This window comes from Fukomys damarensis, unplaced genomic scaffold (genome assembly GCF_012274545.1).
Source record: "Fukomys damarensis isolate Sample0158 unplaced genomic scaffold, DMR_v1.0_HiC HiC_scaffold_16, whole genome shotgun sequence".
In the NCBI taxonomy this organism is placed as follows: domain Eukaryota; kingdom Metazoa; phylum Chordata; class Mammalia; order Rodentia; family Bathyergidae; genus Fukomys; species Fukomys damarensis.
In genome coordinates this window covers 27,575-50,080 of record NW_022900928.1, presented here as the reverse complement: position 1 = coordinate 50,080, position 22,506 = coordinate 27,575, and the positions used below count along the sequence as shown (strand labels likewise).

The window sequence follows — 22,506 nt, the reverse complement described above, 5'->3', positions numbered from 1 at the left end:
GAAGGGCCTCTTTCAGACTATATCTCTTCTGTCATAATATACCATGTGCACAGCCATGTGCAGAACCAAGTCCCCTGATCTCAGCTAGCCAATGACAGATCCCCACGACTCAGACTGACCTCAGGCCACAAGGCCCAGATTGAGTTCCCCTACCTGCATGGTTGAACTCCACAGAGTTCTATTACAGGTTTCCCCTGCCCTTTCTTTAAAGATGTTCAAAGTTGGGAACTCAAAAATAACCTTCTCAGGCCACAAGGCCCAGATTGAGTTCCCCTACCTGCATGGTTGAACTCCACAGAGTTCTAACACAGGTTTCCCCTGCCCTTTCTTTAAAGATGTTCAAAGTTGGGAACTCAGAAAAATACCCTTTATGACCACCTATGCCTCTGCAGAGAGGGTCCAAGGACTGGCCCAATCAGGAGGTCTGAGAGCAGAGGCGGGTGGATTTCAGGGGTGCCCCCCTGTCTACCTTCCTTGGTGGAGCTGGTGGTGGAGCATGCAGGGGAGGGTGCGGCTACCTGGTCCTGCTGAATGGGCCCAAGCAGGCCGGTGGGAGTATCATTTGATTCTTATTCACTTCACTATCACAGGAACTTTGGTTCACATGATCAACACCAAAGTCATCATCATCATCGTCATCATACATCTGCACCATTCTTCTGTTATGAAAACATGTATATTACCATAATGGATTATCTTTGTCATCCTTGCATGACTAATCTGCTGATTCACTTTTCACTTCCTCCAGAGCATGCAAATCTAGTTTTTTGTGTGCTATTTTATTGAATTGGGCTATTTCTACCAGAAAAATCAAAAGAAAAAAATTAAAACAAATCCTAGAGTGGTATGTGTGTATTATACCCTCTGTGATGCTCAGTTAAACATATGCAAAACCTGTTAGAGGAAGCATCATGTGAGTGAAAATCCCAGTTTGACACTTTGCCATTCATGTGTACACATATTGCCCTTCATCATACCAAGTGGGTAAATACAAAGATTGGCAAATACAAAGATAGCCCTTGAGCAAAGATACTGAGATGCATACCCAGCTATTGCTGAATCACCCTGAAAACTGAGCACATTATTTAAAGATTACATAGTTTGTATGCATGCATCTAAAAGGTAACAAAAAATAAAAAAAATTAAATTAAAAAATTTAAAAGGCTGTGGTGAAACTTGCAGTCCTCCTACCTCAGCTTCTTGGACAGCTGGAATTACAGTTATAGCAAACTGCAGCCCTCAGTAGAACACATAACAGATGCAGGTTGTTCTGTCACTGAGCATATAGAACACAGAACAAGAAGTTCAGACCACAAAAGTACAGCACAACATCTTCCCTGCCTTGGCTGTTGCATAGATTTGACCACACATATTTGTATGTCCTGCTGTATGTGACAGATATGCCAGATTCTTTTACCAAACCCTTTCATAAAGCTCCCCGCTTTTCCTTTATCACTGATGGGCCTCTCACCCTCAGTCGGCCCACCTCCATGCAGGTGAATAAAGTCTGAGCCTGTTGGCTTTCCATTTAAAAAATTTTTAAATTAAAAATTAAAATTTAGAAGTCTACAAAGTATCACTGAATAAGAGCAGTACTTATACCTTTATGGCTCTGTTAAATCTAAATTGCATTTGAGTAAGTATGAAAGTGATGCAAAAACAAGGCAGGAGATAAAGGTATGGGGATGTAGATGGAGTGGTCTTTGACCTCCACACTGAAGAGCCTTGTTAAGCAGGGTGCAGAGCAGCCATTGGCAAGCCTGACATGAGATCAAACCCAGCCCTGCACCACATTTGGATCTTCTGACACAAGAATGTGCCGAACCTGGTACCTGGATATTGAACTTCTGACATGGGAACAAACCAAGCCTAGCACACCTAATGCCAATCTTTTAGCATGTGCTTAAGTGGGACCATCTGAATTAACTGTCAAAGAAGAACAAAAGGATGGCAGGCATTGCTTTTGCCATTACTGTCCTCTTGTTCTTGCAGTGGTCCATTCTGCTTGCAGTATGTATCATCTCTTTTTTTCTTCCAAGCACCCTTTTCGTTTTTGAGCTTCTTTTCTTTTTCCTTTTATTTTTGCCCTAATATAAGTGTTAATCTTTCACATCAGGACCAATTGTCCTGACCAATTCATTGAACAGGACAGTAAGAGTTTGGAAAACACTACTGGTTCCTATAACACCTGATAACAAAAAGGGCATAAGCTAGGTGACTACTAAGAGACTTAGGAAGAGAGATCCTTGAGGCCAACTATTCTAGACCAGCCTGGGCAACATAGTGAAACCCTAATGCTTTTTAAAAACAGAACAGAACAGAACAAAACACCCCAAACAACAACAACAACACAAGATGAAAACAGTTAATTCAATTTATAAAATCTGATTAAATGTTTATTTATAAAGCAAATGATTCAAAGAATAAGATGCTGACTTTAAGGAGCTTGTAACCTGTAAGAAGAATAAGACAGGTACACACATACTTCATATGTCACAAGCTTGATGTTTACTGGGACTCAGACATGTAGGAAGGAGATCACTCATGTCCTTGGTGCAGGAAAGACTCAGGCAGGATTGAAGTGAGGGTATGTTTCTATGGGAGAAATGGAGAATACCCACCCAGAAGACAGAGTACAAGAGGGATGTGTTCTAAGTCATACTTTTTAAAGTTTTGTAGAAGGCACTGGTCCTTAGGAACAGATAAGCCATTAAAGGACCACGTATATAGATGTTGATTCAGTCCATTCTGGATAAGAAATTGTTAAATCTCCATCTAAAATTTTAAAATGCAGCTAGAGTTCTGGAGACGCAGCTCAGTGGTACTGCATGTGCTTGCTTCTTAGTGTGCACAAAGCCCTGGTCTCCATCCGCAGCACTGACAAAAAAATTAAAAATACAATGAACCCAGCTCTATCTTAAGGCTAACTTAGAAAAAGAGTGAAGTACTAGGAGAGAGGAAGAGAAAGCAGCAGTTCCCCCTTTAGGGATACATTTAAAGAATCCCAGTGGAGGACTACAACCACAGTCCTACCTTGTGTAGCCTATGTCTATTCCTATACATACATACTTATGATAAAGCTCAATTTCTAAATTAGGCACAGTAAAGTATTAACAACCAATATTAACATAGAGTAACTGTAACAATAGTTTAAAATAAAGGTTATTTAAAACTTGTGAATTGTTTATTTCTGGATCTTTCCACATAATATTTTCTTATCCCAGTTGACCACAGTGCTGTGTGTTTTCCATATGTGTGTTTCCCAAGGACTATGTGTTGAAAGCTTGGCCCACAGTACAGTGAGGTTACAAGGTGGTAGTACCAGAGGAGCCTGGTAGAAGTTACTGGGCCACTGGGGAAGTGGCCTCAGTGAATGTATTTCTGAAGAGACCCTGGTTAGTTCTCAGCAAGAGTTGCTAGAAAAGAGCAAGACGGCCCCTCCCCCATAGCTCTGCCTTCTTGGCTTGAAATGTGACCTCTGGTTCACACATGGGTTCCTGCCCTGGTACTGCCAGGATGTGGCAAAGAGCAGATTTCACTAGAGCTTGTAATTTAATGCCTGGAATTTCCACCTCCAACCTGTGAACTATATAAGTATCTTGTCTTTATAAAGTCCCCAGTCTCAAATACTTTATTATAGCAATGGAAAATGTACTAATGCAAGCAAATATTTCAATGTGGAATGCAAAACCTCAGATAAGAGGTGACACTTGCACTATTTTGTAGCTAATTATTATTAGTGGAAAACATGGTTGAACCCAGAAATAGAACAAATCATTCTGATTGGGAGAATTTCTTTTACTCTAAAAAAATTAAGATAACTTTTACTTTGGTTTCAGTCTAAGTTTTCTGTAATTAATATTGCCTTTATAATTAAAATATTTAAAATAAAAGTAAAGATTGGAGATGTAGCTCAATGGTGCAGTGCTTGCCTTCCATGGTCGAGGCCCTAGGTTCAACCCCCAGTGATACAAGAGAAGCAGAACTCCCAACCTGTTAGATGTCAGATTTGTTAAGTTTGTGTCCTCTGATATCAAATAATGAGTTTTAAGGAATAATGGAGGTTAAGAATAGGAAAGTTTTATTGAGCAATAGCTCCTGAGAGATAGGTGGTGTCTCAAAAGTGGGTTGTCACCAAGGCCCTTTTTCAGGGATGGTTTATACAATAGTCACAATGCAGGCACAATGTGGGTCAAACTACCACCAACGTGCAGGATTGCAAGTACATGTGCTTAGCTAATATTGATCTAATAGAGAAACAAGTTATGTGATAAGGGTACATGGAAAGACCAAAGGCATTTTGTGGGAGGGATGGATCTGGATTTTGTGGTCACTCACTGGGGTGGCTGATACGTAGCTGGACTTCCCAGACCAGGTGGTGCTAATTATAGTATAATTGTAAATTACTGCTTATCCCTTAGGGGGCACAGAGGCCTGGCTACTGCATCTTATCTTGAGGCTTGGTCTTCAGATGCACCATTAGCCACAATTTTGATGTCCTTTTTTTTTTCTGCTGACTTTCTTGAAAGCCCAATCCCTCTATGAGTGTATATTAATTTCTATCTAACCTAGCTGCCTATAATAGCATCACAAAAATGTAAAAAAGATCATAATTGTGTGGAATTCAATGGGGAGGAAATGAAGGATGAAATGTCATAAGACTGCTTATACATAGGTTAAAAAAAGACTGAAAAAAAATTCAAAACAGAGCAACTACTCCATTTATTTGTTGCTCCAGTGAGCAAGAGAAGCAGAGGTGGGCCTTGAGCTTGGCCCACAGGAGAAAACCATTTGCTCTGGGCTGTCTTGAAGCCAGGAGATTCTGTACTGTTGTTTTCCGTCAAGAAAATCAGCTTGGCAAGTATGCTTTCCCCTTTTCCCTGACTCACTGTGTGGGAAGGGCAGTCCAAACCTGCAGAAGCATGGTGACTACTGGCAACCACAGGGGCTTCCACAGAGAAATGCACCAGTGGAACAGAGCAGTGGACACAGTGAACTGTAGTGGCTGGTGAATTATTCAGGTTCATATGGCCCCCAGGAGAGGGTAACTGGCTGGCAGCCATCTTGGAGAGAGGTCAACTAAGCTTGAAACTCAGAGCAACTGCTGTCTCTATCTAGCAGCTTCCAGTGTCAGGGTGAGGCACAACTGAGTTAAAATCAGCAGGAGGTCAAGGAACCAAGTTCAAGCCAGCGGGAGGCACGTGGAATGTTGCATTCTGAACAAATTGGGTTCCAGCCTCACAGCCAGAAAGCATCCTGGACTTCAGTGGAACTTGCAGGCTTGCTGGAATTATCAACTCCCCTGCCATAAATCTATGGCTGGCTTTCTGGGATTAATCAACACAGATCTTGGCTTTGTCTGCCAGTAACAGTAGAGACACACATTGAAGTGGGCATGCTTTTCTTATTTTCTTCTTGTTTTTGCTTGATCTTGTTTTTATGTGAGTGCAAACACTTTCTAGTTTTTTGTTTTTTGTTTTGTTTGTGGTACTGGGAATTGAACTCAGGGCCTTGTGCTTGCCGGGTAGGTGCTGTGCCACTGAGCTACATCCCTGGCCCTTCTAGTTTTTGTTGTTGTTTATAGTGTTTTTTGTTGTTTATATTTTTTCCTTTTCTCTTTTCATCCTGTCTTTCTCACCAGCTTCCCAAAGTTTGCACAATCTTCCTTTGTCCTCAAGGATTGCCTCTAATCTTTCTCTTCTTCTATTTCTCTATTCCCTCTCCCCAAACCCCTTTAAATTTTCTCCCCTATGGATAAAATTGCCATATTGAGGGCATATATACTGTATACAATTTTCTGGTTTATTTTAGATTTTGTTATATAATCACAAATATAGTTCATACAGCTAAAAGCAAATCAATAGTTACCACAGTTTGTCATTTTATAGGCTGTGTTTGATGCTATTGTTATTGCACATTGTACTATGTTAGGTGACATAATTGTTCTAATCATTTGTTCTTCCTGGTATGCCAAGACTGAGATTGCCTAAGGGTCATAAACAGTGCAATAGGCTTTCCAGAGAACCAAGGGATAGGCCAAATGGGCAGCAATTTCTCATCACCAATAAATGGAAGAGGTAGGATCTTGCAACAGACTCAAAACCCTAAAGGCAGGTACCCCTGGCAGACATCTCTGAGAAGTAGTCATTTCCTAGCAGTCCTAAATACTAACATTAGAGCTATTTGCCTACACAGTTTACAAGCATCAACCCAGGAATTTTAAAAAAAAGAAAGATAAAAAGATAAAAAAATATAAATAGAAAGGAAGACACTTAAGCAAGATTCAAACCCAAACTTCAGCTCACCAAAGGCAAACCCAGGGAGAAATGAGGTGGAACAATTAAAAACCTTCCCACCTGGACTCACTGAAGTGGTAGCAGCAGAAGTAACAAAGCAGATGCATGAGGCTCTAGAAAAAAATCAAATCAGAAATAATTTATCCAGTAACTACAGAGATGAAAGACATGGTGAGTGATTCTAGAGCAGATACAAATAAAAAATAGAGGGGTTTAGGAAAATGATGATGACCATGAATGCCCAAATAGGAAATAAATGGAATCTATGAAACATTCAAATAGATATCCAGGAGATTAAAAATTCCATTAAAAGTATATGCAACAGAATGTGAGGACAGAATATCAGAAATAGAAAATAGGATTGCAGTTAGTGATTATGAAAAGAAAGATTTCTTTTTCTTTTTTTTTTGTACAGGGATCAAACTTGGGTCCTTGTGCACTTGCAAGGCTGCCACTCAGTGGCAGCACCACTGAGCTAAATCCCCAGCCCCCAAATTTCTTAAAAGTAGCAAGGGACCACAAAAAAATCAATCTAAGAGCTGCTGAATGATGCAAAGAGGAATAACATAAGATTGTTCAGAGTCAATGAAAAAGCAGGATATAGATCAAATGACATAAAAAACATGTACAGAGAAGTAATGGAAGAAAACTTTGCAAGCATGGAGAAAGAATTTGACATAGATAAGTGAGACATGTAGAATTCCAATTAACCATTATCAATAAAAACCCAGCTTGTTGGAACCACATAGAGAAATATTGAGTTGTCCTTCCCCAGCAGAAAAATCAGGAATAAAATAAGGTTTTCTTCTAAAAGTTAAATGAATAAACTCTACATCCAATAGTTAGCCACTCATGGATGTAAAACCAAGAGGTGGCCATTTAAACCTCTAGAAGTTAAATCCAGGTGATCATGGACAGATATTTAGGATGCAGAATGGAAATGTGAGGACAGCCAGGTAAGCAAAACTTCATGAGTTATATTCTTGGGATACAAAAGGGGTGATTAGGGGCTGGGGATTTAGCTCAGTGGTTCCACCACCTGCCTCACAAGTGCAAGGCCCTTAGTTTGATCCCCAGTACCAAAAGAAAAAAAAAAAAGGTGATTAAATGGATCTCAGAAAAGGGAATTAGTAAGATAGATGTGGTACCACAGGCCTCTAATTCTAGCATTTGGAGGCTGCTTCAGGAAGATCGCAAAAGAGAGCCCAGCCTGGGATACATAATATGAGACCCTTTTGTTCTACATCATTTGAACAGGACTGAGAGTTGAGAAATAAACTCATAGATCCACAGTAAACCGATTTTTGACAGACGTGCCATTGAATAGAGAAAGAATAGTCTTTTCAACAAATGGGCTATTGGATAGCAACATATAAAAATGAAGTTGAACTTCTGTTTCATGGTATATATAAAAATTAACTCAAAATAGATAAAAGAAGTCCTCCCAACACACCTACAAACTGTGGGACAATTTCAAAAGCATTAATACATAGTGGGAATACCAAAGAAGAAATAGAAAAGACAGAGAAATACTTAAATTAATAATTTCCAATAATTTTCCATACTTAATGAGAGACATCAAATAGATTCAGGAAGCTCAGAGGATATCAAACAGGATAATTGTGAAAAACGCTTATACCTAAGCATATTATATTCAAACTGCACAAATCAAGGACAAAGAAAATTAGGAAGGAGCAGGGATAAAGGTCAATTTGAGCCAGGGATTATGGTATCTAACTGTAATCCCATCTCTTGGGAGGCTAGAGGATTGCTGTGAGTTCATGGCCAGCTTGGGCTACATAGTGAGTTCAAGGCTAGCCCAAACTACATAGCAAGGCCTGGTCTCAAAACAAAATAAAACAAAACACAGGCAATTTCTTTTTAGAAACCATGTAAGCAAGAAAAATGTGGAGCAAAATATTCTCTACTCAGAACATTTATATTTGAAAATTATTCTCGAAAATTGAAAGAGAAGTAACAATTTTCACAAACAATAATTAAGGATATTTGTCACTAGTTGACCTACTTCTAAGATGTGTTAAACAAAACTCTAAACAGAAGATAACAGTTTGTTAGAAGAAAATAATGGCAACATGGTATCCCATGATTATAGTTTATGGCTAAATTAAGTGAGTGACAATGTTATAAGAGACAAAGGGAGGAATTAGAAATACTCAGTAAAGGGTTATAGTGCTTTTGAAGAAAACTTGGATTAAGTTCAGTGTGGTGTACACACCTATAATCTCAGCTATGCAGGAAGCTGAGGCAGAAAGATTGCAAATTTAAAATCAGCCTGAACATTTTAGCAAGACCTGTCCAAAACAAAATTGAAAAAGTCTAGTGCCTAGCTAGCATATATCAAGAGTTACCCTCAAATTAAATTAGTTGTAAGTGTACTGTATATTGCAAACTTGAGAGCAACCAGTCAAAAAACAAGTATAAGCCAGGCATGTGGCACATGCCTATAGTCCCAGCACTTGGGAGGCTGAGGCAGGAGGATCGCTGTGAGTTTGAGACCAGCCTGCAATACATAGTGAGTTCCAGGTCAGTCTCAACTACATAGTGAGACCCTGTCCCAAAAAACCAAAACTAAAACCAAAACAAAACAAAACAACCCTCCCCGAACAAGTATAATCAATACATTAAGAGAGGAGAGAAAAGGGCTGGGGATGTAGTTCGGTGGTGTCAGGCCTGCCTAGCAAGCGCAAGGTCTTGAGTTTGATTCCTGTTACTGGGAAAAAAAAAAAAAAAAGAGAGGAGAGAAAATGGTATTACATAAAATTTTTGATTAAGCCCCAGGTATGGTGGTGTATGCCTATAATCCCCACAAGCGTGAGTATAGCCTGGGCAATTTAGTGACTTAGTGAGACTGTCTCAATATAATATAATAATAAAAGGACTGAATATGTAGCTCAGTGTGAAGGCCTTGGGTTCAATCTCCAGTACTACAAAGATGCAAATAAACACAATTCTCAATTAAAACCAAAGAAAGCATAGAACATATGACAAAAAAAGAAATCACAAAGAACATGAGCTGGGGATTTGGCTCAATGGTTCTGCTGCCTGCCTTGCAAGTGCAAGGTGCTGAGTTCGATCCCCAGTACCACACACACACACACACACACACAAAAAAAAAAAAAAAGTCACAAAGAACAATGTGAATAAACAGAAAAGAGTAACATGGTAAAATATTAATACAAGTATATCAACAATCCCATTAAAATACCAGGGTAAGAACAGGTACTGGCAGAGTGAATAAAAAGCAAAATCCAATTCTATGTTGTCAATAAGAAGCCAACTTTAAATGTAATGACAGAGATAGATTAAAAGTGGATGGGGCTGGGGATTTAGCTCAGTGGTTCGGTGGCCTGCCTTGCAAGTGCAAGGACCTGAGTTCAATCCCCAGCACCAAACAAAACAAAACAAAACAAACAAACAAACAAAGCAAAAAAGTGGATGGATGGATAAAGAAATACCATGTTAACTCTAAAAAAAAGTTTTAAAAACTGGAATATCTATATAATTTCAGGCAAAATAGACAAGGGCAAGGAAAAATTAATGAGAATAAAGGGGGGCATTTAATAATGATATGACTTAATTTTCAGGAAGCTAGCTATATATAACAGTGTCTAACCATATATGTGCCAGACAATGATTGTTAACATATATGAGGCAAAACTGGCAGTACTTCCAGGGGAGATAGAATAATCCATGATCATAGATACAAACTTTAATATCCTCTATTAGTAATTAAGAGATCAAGGGGCAGAAAATCAGCAAGGACAGGGTAGAACTCAGCGGGATGCATTTGGCATCTGTAGATAACATGAACCAACCACAATAGAATATACAATCTTCTCAATACCACATGGAAAGCTTCCCCAGATGGGCCACACTTTCATCTATAAAAGTTTAACACCTTAATAAGTTTAAAAGTACCCAAAGCCCACTTTCAGAAGACAACAAATGTAAACTAGAAATCAATAATAGAAAAATAGCTAGATAATCTCTAATTTCTTGAATTCTTGGCAGTCAGCACACACTTCTAAATAATTCATGGATTAAGGAGGTATCAAGAGAAGTTTTGTTCTCTTTTTTTTCTTTCTTTTCTTCTGTCTTTATCTTTTCCTTCTTTCCTTCCCCCCTCATACTGGAAATTGATCCCAAGGCTTTTGCACTGTGCTACATTCCCAGTCACCCATCCTTATTTTTTAAATAAGGTCTTGCTAACTCACTAAATTGCCCAGGTTGGCCTTGAACTGGTGATACTCCTGCATCAGCCTCCCAGAGTGCTAGGATTACAGGTGTGCACCACCATGCTTAGCAGGTAAGATATTAAATAATGCAATTAGATATGAGGAGTTAATTAGCTTTATGAGATATAAAAGTAAAACTTTTTGTTTTGTAGGTGATATAAAGCACATAGAAACTCCTAGAAAATCAGTGATAAAACTAACAATTCAAGAAAGTGGCAGGGGCCGGGGATTTAGCTCAGTGGTTCCACTGCTTGCCTCGCAAATACAAGGACCTGAGTTCTATCCCTGATACAAAAAAGAAAGAAAGTAGCAGGCTATAAAATTAACTGAGTAGAATATATAATGGTAGAGGAAGTCCTTATATGGTTACACAGAAGATAAAGCACTTAGGAATAAATCTAATAGGCAGTGTGCAAGATCTACATGAGTAAACTTTAACTATATGAAAAGACTGCAACAAATGGAAAGACATCTGTTGTTCTTGGATAGAACTTAAGTGTCAGATCTCCCTAGGTTAATTTATAAATGTAATGCAATCTCAATGAAATACAAAGGGTTTTCTTCCTAAAAGGAATTAGACAAGTTGATGCTAAACTTCATATGGAGAGATAAATATGTAGTTCAAGAATATCTAGGGAAGAACTTGGGAGATGGAGGAAAGCACACACTTAGGATGTACGAGTTTGTGAGTTCCATCCACAGAACCAAAAAAGAGTCAGATGAATAGGTCAGTGGTACAGGCTAGTGAATAGTGTGAGGTGCAGGCCTGTAAACAGATTGGAGTTAGGTCACAGAACAGGTCACTGAACAGATCAAGTGCTGGTCATTACACCAGTCAGGGTACAGCCAAATTGAGGTTCAGGTCCATGGGTGCAATTCAGAGACTTGGAGTCAAGCCCTGTCTCAGACAGAATGTTACCTTGTCACCCACAGGATCCAAGGACACCCCCAGAGTGGAGATGGAGAACCCCGACTCATCCCACCCACTGGACAGGTTTCAGTTTTACTGACTTCCATCACAGAAAAGGAATTTTCAGGACCTGTCAATAAAGGAATAGAGATTAGGCAGAACTTTAGATGTATGTACTCGAAGAAATAGTGCAGGCCCTCAAGGAGGAGAGTGGCACCTTGTGGGTAACTCAAAGGTAAGTTATTATTGATACAGGAAATAGTATCAGAGATGAAATATGAAATATTATATCTCCCAATCTGTTTGTTAGCTGTATGACATGCTGAGCTCTTGTTCTCTGAAATTGAAGAATGAATTCTAGGAGCAATGGAGGTTAAGAGTAGGAAGGTATTTATTGATAGGAAAGCTCCTGAGGGGGAGGAGGGGTCCCAAATGGGTAGCCAGGGACCCCACTTTACAGAGGAGTTTTATAGAGCAAAACCCAGGTGGGTGAAAAATGGGCTACAGCCATGATAATCCAATAAGGTTACAAGTATAGTCACTTAATTAATAGTTGTCCAATTGGGAAATAAGTCATGTAACAAGTGTGGGTGGAAGAACAAAGATTCTCTTAGGAAATGGTGGGTCCAGAGTTTTCTACATCATCTCTATAGGAGTGATGACCCTGTGTTTGTTCTTTGGAGAGGTATACAGGTCTGGTCATCTTTATCGTGAGGCCCAGTTTTCAACTGCTGTGGCTCTGGCTGCAGCTGTGGGTTCACCTTTGTACTGACTCTCTCAAGGACCTAGTTCTATTTGACTGCTTATAATATTTTTACCTAACTCATCTGTCTATAATATTATGGTTTGGATATGAGATGCTCCCCAAAGCCTCAGTGACAGGGATTTTGAAAAGTGATTGGATGGTGGGGTGGTGTACTCATTAGTGGGTGTATTCTGTGGTGAGTTCAGTGGCTGAATATGCTTTTGGAAGGTGGGGCTTGTGGGAGGAGATTGTCTTTGGGGTATGAACTGGAAGGGTGCATCTACCTTCTCATACTTGTTTCTCTCTGCCTCCTGGTCATCATGACATGAGCAGCTTCCTCTGCAAGACCCTTCCACCATGTACTTCTTTCCCAGGAGTCAGAAATTATGGACTGAAAATGTGAGTCAAAATAAACCTTTAAGTTTCAGATGTTGGGTATCGTGTCTCAGAAAGTGACCGAGACAGTCACCTATGATATGTATTCTATTGTTTTTTTCACATTTGGTGGGCTATGTTAAAATGAGAACCCGTTATTTACATGTATTTGAAGCTAAGATATGCTGTTATATTTTTTAGTGCTTCTTAAGGATGGGGATGAAGGTATTGTAGGCAGCTAAGTTAGATCAGAATTATTGCTGAAGACAAATCTAAAGAGAGCCACGCCTCAGGATGGAAAAGCAATAGCAAGTCCTGCATGCTTTCCTAGAGATAAATAGCAATTTGATAAACAGGTGTGGACTCAGATAGGCATCAGGTGCATAGATAGGGAGCAGAACACCTGGACCTATACTCCCCTCCATTCAAAAATGCCTTGTATTTTCCATATACCCTTACTATGTGACTCACTTTCCTATTGGATCAATATTAGCTAAGCAACCATACTTATAATCCTATAGGTTGATTGTAGTCTGGCCCATGTTGTGGATTTTGGTGTTTAAATTATCCCTTGACAGAAGGCCTCAGTGGCTACCCCTGGGGGTCCCCACATGGAATCAAGAGCTGTTCTATTTATTTCCAATAAAACTTTCCTAACTTCTTCCTTTGGCTTGCAATTTCATTCCTTGATGAAGTACCATGAATTCAGCATATTTGACATCTAAAAGGTTGGGAGTTATATTCATTTTATATCAAAGGGAGGGAGCTGAGGTACCGATGAAAGCCGAGGCCCAGAGCCTAGTTTACAGCCTTATCATTGTTAAGGTTCTTAAGAATTTTTCCAAGAAGGGAAAAAAAGCTTGAATAACTTTAGTGTCCTAAAGCTGCAGTTTTACTTAAAATGTACAATTTTAATATTACAATTTCCTAGACAAGGTGAAATAGGAAGAAAAGGGCTAAAGGTGTAGGGAAAGTGGGAAGGGTAGGGGAAAAGTAATAAGGGAAAAGAAAAAAATATGAGAAAATGAAAAAATGGAAATAAAGTGTTTGTAAATGGGGAGGGGAGGAGGGGGCGAAGGGAGGGCAGGGATAAGGGGAAAAAATGAGAACCAAGGCCTGTCATGTAAAGGTACAAGATCCCAATGATGAATATAACTGTACTGTATACCTAAAATGTACCAATAAACTCAAAAAATATTACAATTTCCTTGTTTGCTTTGTATATATTTTCTGTCCTACCTCAGCCTCTCACTAGACCCTAGCCACTACCTCTCTCCTTGCTGGCCATTCCTGGGTCCCTGTATTTAATTCTTAGCCATAATCCTGTTTCTATTATGGGAAAAAACTGCAACCTCTCTACACCTAATATGCACAAGTGTGTGAATCTTAGCTCTAAATATGTAATTATTAGCTGTGAGCAGCATACATACATGATTTTTCTCTAAGCCTTAAAAGTGACAAAGATTTCTTAGGACACAGAAAGCACTAATCACTAGCAGTCTGGATATATAAATGTATAAATGTATATAAATGTAAAAAAACTCATTAACTCAAAAACTTAACACCAAAAAATCAGACAGCCTAATCGATAAATGGGCAAATGATTTGAATAGGCACTTCTCAAAAGAAGTACAAATGACTCTTAAGTATATGAAAAATATTCAACATCTTAGCCATTAGGGAAACACAAATCAAAACTATATGGAGATTGGGCTGGGGATTTAGCTCAGTGGCACCGCATCTGCCTTTCAAGCACAAGTTCCTGAGTTCTATCCCTGGCACCAACATAACAAAACAAAACTATACGGAGTATAGTTAGTAAGTTAGTAAGAATGGGCATTATCAAGAACACAAAAAACAATGCTGAGTAAGTTATGTGGGGTAAGAGGAACCTTTCTGCACTGCTAGTGGAAATGTAAGTTAGCAAAACCACTATGGAGATCAATATGGATGTTCCTCAAAAAACTAACAATAGAGATACTATTTGATCCAGTTATACTGCCCCTCTGTATCCAAAGCAATCAGCATATTGTAGGCATATCTGTATACCCATGTGCATTGCAGCACAATTCATAATAGTGATGGCATGGAACCAGCCCAGGTGCCCACTAACAGATGAATCAGAACTGAGCATATTTTTTTCCATAAGAAATGATGGAAAATCAAATAAGTGGTTTTAAGGCCCCAAAATTACACTTATAATTTCATTTTTCCAAGACTTTAACAAATTTTGCAATGATTTAACACACTCTTGTGGTTCTCAGTTTTCCTCTTAGCTTTACTGTGGTATCACTGTCTTTGGTGTCTTTGTTAACTTTGGAGTCATAGTCATTATATTTTGTGCAAACATAGTGCAAAAACAGCACAATGAGGAGTGTTTCAACACACTAACACAAGCACTGTATGTCACCCCTTTGTGTCCTTGGGCGAGATATGATGCGTGACTGACTCTTGGTCTGTGCAGGTTTTTCAAGTTAGATTTTTGGCTTGATTTTTGAGCAAAATTACAAATACAGAGCAGATTCTTTCAAACTTTTCTGTTTGAGTAGTGGAAAGTTCAAGCTTGGAGCTGTTCAGTTATCACTGTAAATAAATATAAAATGCAATATTATTTGGTCAAAAAGAAGCACAAAGTTCTATAATTTGCAGGAAAACTGACTGATCTGGAGATCATGTTGAGTGAAATAAACCAGATTGAAGAGGCAGATACATATTTTTCCTAATATGTGTAATCTAAACATGATGACAATAAAGTAGAAGGGAGACTATTATGAAAGAGAAAGAAAATAAAGCAGAGGAAGTATAATAGAAGTGGGTAATGGGGGCTGGATATGATCAAAACATATGCACTAAGACAAAAAAAAGTGAAACCAGGGGCAAGAGGGATTATGGAGGAAAATTAGGTATGTTCTCTGTGTATGAGTCAAGCAAAATAAAACCCATAAATTTGTACAACCAATATGGACTAATAAAAAAAAGATGTAAAGGAAAAATTTTTCTTTATTAAAATACACCATTAAGAAAGTGCACAGAAAAATCCCCTAAACTAGGAGTATAATGTTACATTTTCTCCATAATAATGCATTTAGGAAAGCAATGAAATAATATTCCACTTATAGTATGAACAAGAAATAAAAATACTTCAATTCCAGGAATAGGTCCAGTTTTTATTGATGAAATAAAAGGAAAATAATAGCTGGAAAGTTATACCTTATACTTGACTGTTATACCTTATACTTATGTCATTAAGATGACAACACTTTAGTATTTTCATGTAAAACTAATTTTTCTCAAGATATGTTAATGATTTAAAATTGAATTTCTAAGTCAAGTACCTTCATTTAAAGTTTATCAACTTTTCTTAATTGTGTATTTAAAAAAATCAGATTGGACAGGAATTCTATAACTGGTCTTTTTTTCAGTGGCTTCTCAAACAGACCTTCAGGTAAAGGTTAAGAATACTGGAATAAAAATGAGACCATGGGCAGCCCCAAATACCATTACAAGAAACATAACCTTAAAAAATGTCCTGAAAATGTATGCTTGGGCTGCAGCTAAAATGCACACCCCTATTATTGTTGAAGTTGCACTCTGTAACACTGGGTAGCCCAAGAGATGCAAGGCCTCAATTGCCTTTCCATTTGCTGAGGGCTCAGAACTGGAAACAAAGGCATAGGAAATGTGTGCAGAAAAATCGAAGGAAAACCCTATACAAATGACAAGGTTAATCATGGATATAGAATCGAGATTAACATTCCAGAATGCCATGAAACCTGTCACTCCCACAATCACAGAAGCAATAGCAAATGTCACCCACAAGGCACACATTGGGTGAGGGATGAGCACCAAGGAGACCAGGAACATAGCTGCTGATGCAACAATGACATTGCGCAAAGTGTTTTCCAGTATTGCCCCATATTGGTCAAAATATATGAAGGCATGGTTATACACAAGCAGGGGGACCTCACATTTTTTGGCTATACCTCTTAACTGTTGTAACATGAACTTCTTACTGATTGTGTAAGCGACATCTCTAGTCTGAATGAAGCCCCTGGAAGAAATGATTTCATTTGATGAAGAAATATTAATATCATACATAAAATTTGGAAAAGTATTTAAAAATGCAGAAATATTATCTATAAAAGAATTCTTATCATTAAGATCTTGAGTGTTATTTTTCATATATTGCACATACGTTTGTAGCCAAAACTCTGTAACATTTTTATCTACATATTTATTATCTTCAAAATTCATCATACATTTTTCCAGTGTTTGCCTTACATCTTCATCCCAGTATTTAACATTTTCAGTAATAACAACCATAACCCTGGGACCATAATCGGAAAAATAATCTTCCTCGGTATCAAAATATGGTGTGATATAGGAATCATCACCAGCCAGATTTCGAAGGTCCAAGCCTTCCTGCACTTGTAAACACCCATATATACTACTTGTCATGTACAAAATGTATGTCAGCACTATGAAAAACTTGGTCTTGGTGCGTGTAAGAAAAGGACCAAAATAGTCTCTAAAGAACACATTCATTGGATGGACATCAGTTTCCCGTTCATCTGGGACAGAACCAAAGGGGAGGCAGCAGGCCTTTTTTAATGAGGACCATTTCTGGCCTGGCCTTTTCAACCACTGTAGGCAGACTACTTCTCTTTTACCATCCAGGGCCATAACCGCTCCAAACCAGGTGATGCTATAAAAATAGCAAAAAAGCAGGGTTGTTCCGGTGTAAATGCAAAAGTACTGTATGGATCTGAAAGAGCTCATGATCCCTGTGTAGAAGGCCAGGACGTTGGTGGTGGTGGTGATTGTGATGGACACTGCTACATGTGCATAGACCTTGGACATTCGCTTTCTTATGCTGTCCATGAGGCTTGTCTTCTGCCAGGCAGAAATCATAATGAACATGTCATCAACACCAACACCTGTTAAAGAGGAACAGAATCTTCATATATGTTAATATACACCAAGAGTTAAATAGATGGACAGTTTTCTTTTTTCTATCTCTTATCCTGCACAGCCTCTAAATACTGTCTCTTCCATGATGCTTTCTCTAGTTGCCTCAATTTACAACAGACTTCATCACTCCTTCCTCAGTAAAAAGCCTTTGATTACACACAGCATGATACACTCTACTCTGTCTTTATTCACTTACTATGTAATCAGCTCCTTTCAACCATGAGATTTCCTGATTGGTTTGGAATTAAACTTAAGATATGAGAACTCAAGTCATCAATGAATACTGGGAAAAAAGAGGACTACAAGGAAAAAGAGACTAGGAAAGATAGTATGAGCATGTTGCAGAAAAATTGCAACTCCCTCAAACTTTCTATGAGAGTTGAAACACTTTCACTCTTGTATGCCTTTGCTTCTATGTATTGGTATATCCTCAGTACTTAGAACTAAAATGTTGATTTTTTTTTTTTCAGTACTAGGGGTCAAACTCAGATCGCAAGGCAGGCATGGTGCTACTTAGCTAAATCTCCAGCCCTAAAATGTTGATCTTGATTGAAATTTACTTATCATATTTTGGAAAGTAAACAACCTTGAAGAAGTTGGAAGAATACTGGGAATTAGTACATGGCCTCTACCTCAGACATCCCATGGGTGTGATCCAGGTAGAAGGTGCACATGGCCACAAAGCTGTGGAGTCTGTCATTCCCTCCACTGTTGGCACCCCACTGCTGCTGGCTGTGAGGGTTCCAATCCTGCTTAGCTGGAATAATCAGATCATGAATGAATTAACTGATGTTTGTCAGATATTTAAAAACCAATTTTTACTACTTATAGAACCTTGTTCAGAAATTGTCCTTATACATTTCTTGGTAAAGTTTCAGAAGTCACAAACACACACACACACACACACACACACACACATACATGCTCCTATGTATGTATGTATAGACCATACAATAAAGGCTTATAGTAAAACAACAGCATATGCTTTAACCATAGTTATATATGGCTTCAGGGTACACCAAGTAACATTTTGTGTTCAGGAAGGTGTGTTCTAAATGGGCCAGTACAAACTGATACCCAGTATATATCTTATGACTGTTTCCTCAAGAAAACAAGGAACAGTTTCTTCCAAGTTGCTTACTTTCTAAAAAAGTCTTTGTTTTCTGTGAAATACATTTTGAAAGTACCATAAATACAACAAAAAAATTGAAAACAACTGGTCCACCCCTCAGGTATAATCCCTGTTAGCAATTCAATGTATGTTTCTCTAGAATTTGTTCTATGAAAATATAAATATAGCTATTTCTCTATTTTACATCTTCTTTTGTAACCAGAAATTTTTATTTAACAGGCTTAAAAGACTGATTATTGTTCCAATGTTTTACATCTAACATATTTGATTTGACAGATCCCATTCTGCTGTGACACTTCCTTGTGTTGCCTGTGGTCCTTGCCTGATTACTTGATCAGATTCTGAGAAATGGACTGGGGGTCAAAAGTACTCCGTCTTTAAGTCTTTTGATTTATTGCAAACTCACACTGAAAAAACTGGGTAGCAATTTACATTTTCCCACGGCACAATTAGGAGGGTGTACCTTTGCACATAACTTTCTCTAAACCTTCAATCTTGCTGGGATGAATTAGAAAATAAGCTCTCACTCTTTTAGTTTGATTTGTATTCCTTGATTAATTGAGAGATCAAATTATTATTATTATTTTTTTGAAACAGGGTCTCACTATGTAGTTGAGTCTGACCTGGAACTCACTATGTAGCCCAGGCTGGTCTTGAACTCACAGTGATCCTCCTGCCTCAGCTTCCCGAGTGCTGGGATTACAGGCATGCACCACCACACCCAGCTCCTCAAATTATTTTTCTTATATTTTCAGAGACTTCTATTTTTGTGCAAGGAAACAAGGAATGTGTGCAGGTGTGAACTATTATTCATGTTCTCTACTTGTCTGTTTGGGGTATTAGATTTTTCCAGTTCTAGGACACATAATTCCATGTGATTTTCCTTTTTCCTGATACCTAATGTATCAGGCAATCCCTTCTCTCATCTACTTCACATCTCATATACGAAATAATGTGCAGCTTTACATTTTTTTTTTACTCACCTAGAATGAGAAATGGTGAATTTTTAACTATGATCACAAATGGTACTCCAATGTGCAGCATCAGACCAAAGCTGCTTACCACTGCCAAAACAGCAGAAGACACTCCAAAGACTGCAACCAATACTTTGCTTCGTATACAGTCCAATCTGTAAATTTGGAGGGAAAAATCATGAAATTTGTGGTGGCAACCTCCACACTGAAATTCCAACTGATAACAATCCTGACTTGGACGTCTACTCAGAAACCTCTGGGGAAATAATTTCAATATTTGTCTACCGGAGATCTTTAAATTCCCAGGCACTCTCTCAGATGGAACATCAGGGGTGGGAAATCTGACCATATGCACTTTTACCAAACTCTCTTTGGTGATTCCTATACCCAAGCACTAATCCACTGACTAGTATTTCAGCTTCACAAAGATTTACTAAAACCCTTCCGATAGGTAACTGCACTCTGATATTCATAGGGTCTGAATGGAATACTACAGGTAAGTGGTGGGCCTTAGCCCAGTTTCTGTTGCTGTAACAAAATACTTGAGGATGGATAATCGGTAAAGAAAAGAGGTTTATTTAGTTCTGCTGTGAAGGTCCAAGAGCATGATGCTGGCACCCTGGCAAGTCCTGCTCATTGTGTTATAAAATGGTAAATGGCATCATGGTGGGAGTGTGTGAGAGGGAGAGAGCACCCAGCCAGAGAGGAAGCCAGACAGATTCAGGGACTAGACTCACACTTTCTATAACAACTTGCTCTCACAGCAAGTAGCCAGGTTCCTATGAGAACTATACAACTTTCTTTTGAAGGGGCAGCGCCTCATGACTTAACCACTTTCCCTTTGGCCCTGCTTCCTGAAGGCTTCACTACCTCCTACTATTGCACTGGGACCATCCTTGCAGTGCACAAACCTTTCGAAACACACGTGGATCACATACCATCCAAAGTAGAGGGCAAGCAGTACCAGAGACAGAACACAGACCCAGTTATCTTCCTACCCACTCCTGAGCTCCAACTGGCCATGAACACAACATAAAATAGCTCCTGCATTTCAAGGCTAATTCATTGTGTACTGTAGTTAGCAAAACAAGAGATCCTTGTTTTAAATCACTTTCAAAAAATTTCTCTACTGGTGAAGTGGACTCTAGAAAAGTTACCATTAACTTGGAAAAAAAAAGCTGAAGCATACTGTATTTTGAATGTGCCTCTTTCCTTGTCAGGCCAATGATATGAGACTATAGAAGGTGTGATTGAAAACCACATGAATGTTTATATTTTTAAAAATATTTACTACATTAAGAGACACCTTGTCATTAAACCCCTTCAAAATGCTCCCCCTTGCTTCAAATATACTTCACCTATTGCTCTTGTCACTTTCTGTAGCAGTTCTGGAAGTCCTCTTTGTGGAGTGTCTTTATTCAGGTTGTTGTAGTTGTCTCAAGTCCTGAGTTGATTCACAACACTGACCTCTCATGATCATTTTGACTTTGGGGAAGAGCCAGAAGTCTCATGGTGCCAGGTCCAATGAATAAAGTGGATGAGAACACAGTGTCACGTTTTTATGATTGCATACACAGACCTTTGGAGACATACTTGGATCATATCCCGTCCATAGCAGAGGGCAAACAGTACCAGAGATGGAACACAGACTCAGTTACCTTTTCATCTACTCCTGAGCCCTAACCAGCCATAGATATAGCATAAAATAGTTTTCTATTAGATATTTGGCAGCAGCATTCAGTGAAAAAAATTTTTTTATCAACTTGTAAAGACTCACAAAAGAGGATTTCCAGAATGCTTCAGAAATTGACAAGAACAATGGGATAAGTGGGGATAAGAACAATGGGATAAGTGTGTTCAAAGTGAAGGGAAGATGAGGGAAATTAATGGCAATGTGTCTTTTAATATAACAAATTTTTAAAATTTAAACATTCATTATACATTTAGATCACGCCTGTAACAAGACACTTTACAGTATAATTCACTGCTATATATCTACAAAATCCATGACACTACATTAAAAAATATTTCCAATAACCTCTAGTTTTAGATATTACTTGCTGGGAATTGCTTCAGAATAAATGACTGACGCCTGCCTCCAGATATTTTAATAGGGGACAAAAACCAAGTTTGGACTTGAAATTTAAGAGGGACAACTAAGGAACTGGATCTAATGATTCCAAAACAATAGGAACACAACTTTTATGTCATGGCAGACAGAAGTAGCAAAGCAACAAGGGACCTTAACAGCTTCCTCTTGCTCCTTTTATCTTATGCAGGTTACTTAGGGAAGGTAGCACTCACACTGTCAATCCTAGTGCACGTGAGCCTAGCATTGCACTATGAATCAATTCCAGAAAAAGCCCCATCTATGACTGCATGAGGCTTTGGGGGGACATCAAGACACAAGTCATAACAAGCAGTTTACTTTTGCTCTGTAATTCATATTTGCATGCATGTTGTTTGGGGTCCCTAATTTTAATTCACAGCACCTACAGGTTGGAAAAAAAGTGAAATGTGCACGTGAGCCTAGCATTGCACTATGAATCAATTCCAGAAAAAGCCCCATCTATGACTGCATGAGGCTTTGGGGGGACATCAAGACACAAGTCATAACAAGCAGTTTACTTTTGCTCTGTAATTCATATTTGCATGCATGTTGTTTGGGGTCCCTAATTTTAATTCACAGCACCTACAGGTTGGAAAAAAAGTGAAATGCAACCAGTGTAGAACTTTTATGTGTAATGTGGAATTTTGCATACGTAAACGTGGCCTTGCCTGAAGGACTTCAGTGTTCTAACACTGAATAGAGAAGAGATGGGACTTTAAACACAGTCTTCCCCTTAT

The 22,506-nt window shown here is 38.6% G+C and overlaps 2 protein-coding genes across 2 annotated transcripts in view; one reads left to right on the top strand and one right to left on the bottom strand.

The window, feature by feature from the left end:
- Positions 1-13,534, top strand: part of Bet1l (Bet1 golgi vesicular membrane trafficking protein like) — a 35,156-nt gene extending 21,622 nt beyond the window's left edge. The window contains exons 4-5 of the transcript XR_004517387.1: positions 11,486-11,697; positions 12,541-13,534. The gene's annotated coding sequence lies outside the window, so the exon portion shown is untranslated. The remainder of the gene's footprint in view (positions 1-11,485; positions 11,698-12,540) is intronic.
- Positions 13,535-15,923: 2,389 nt separating this feature from the next.
- Ptchd3 (patched domain containing 3) overlaps positions 15,924-22,506 on the bottom strand; it is a 19,544-nt gene continuing 12,961 nt past the window's right edge. Inside the window, exons 3-4 of the mRNA XM_010629935.1 lie at positions 19,669-19,814; positions 15,924-17,519 (exon numbers count right to left, since the gene is read on the bottom strand). Of these exons, the coding sequence (XP_010628237.1) occupies positions 16,024-17,519; positions 19,669-19,814 (1,642 nt within the window). The 3' untranslated portion in view covers positions 15,924-16,023. The remainder of the gene's footprint in view (positions 17,520-19,668; positions 19,815-22,506) is intronic.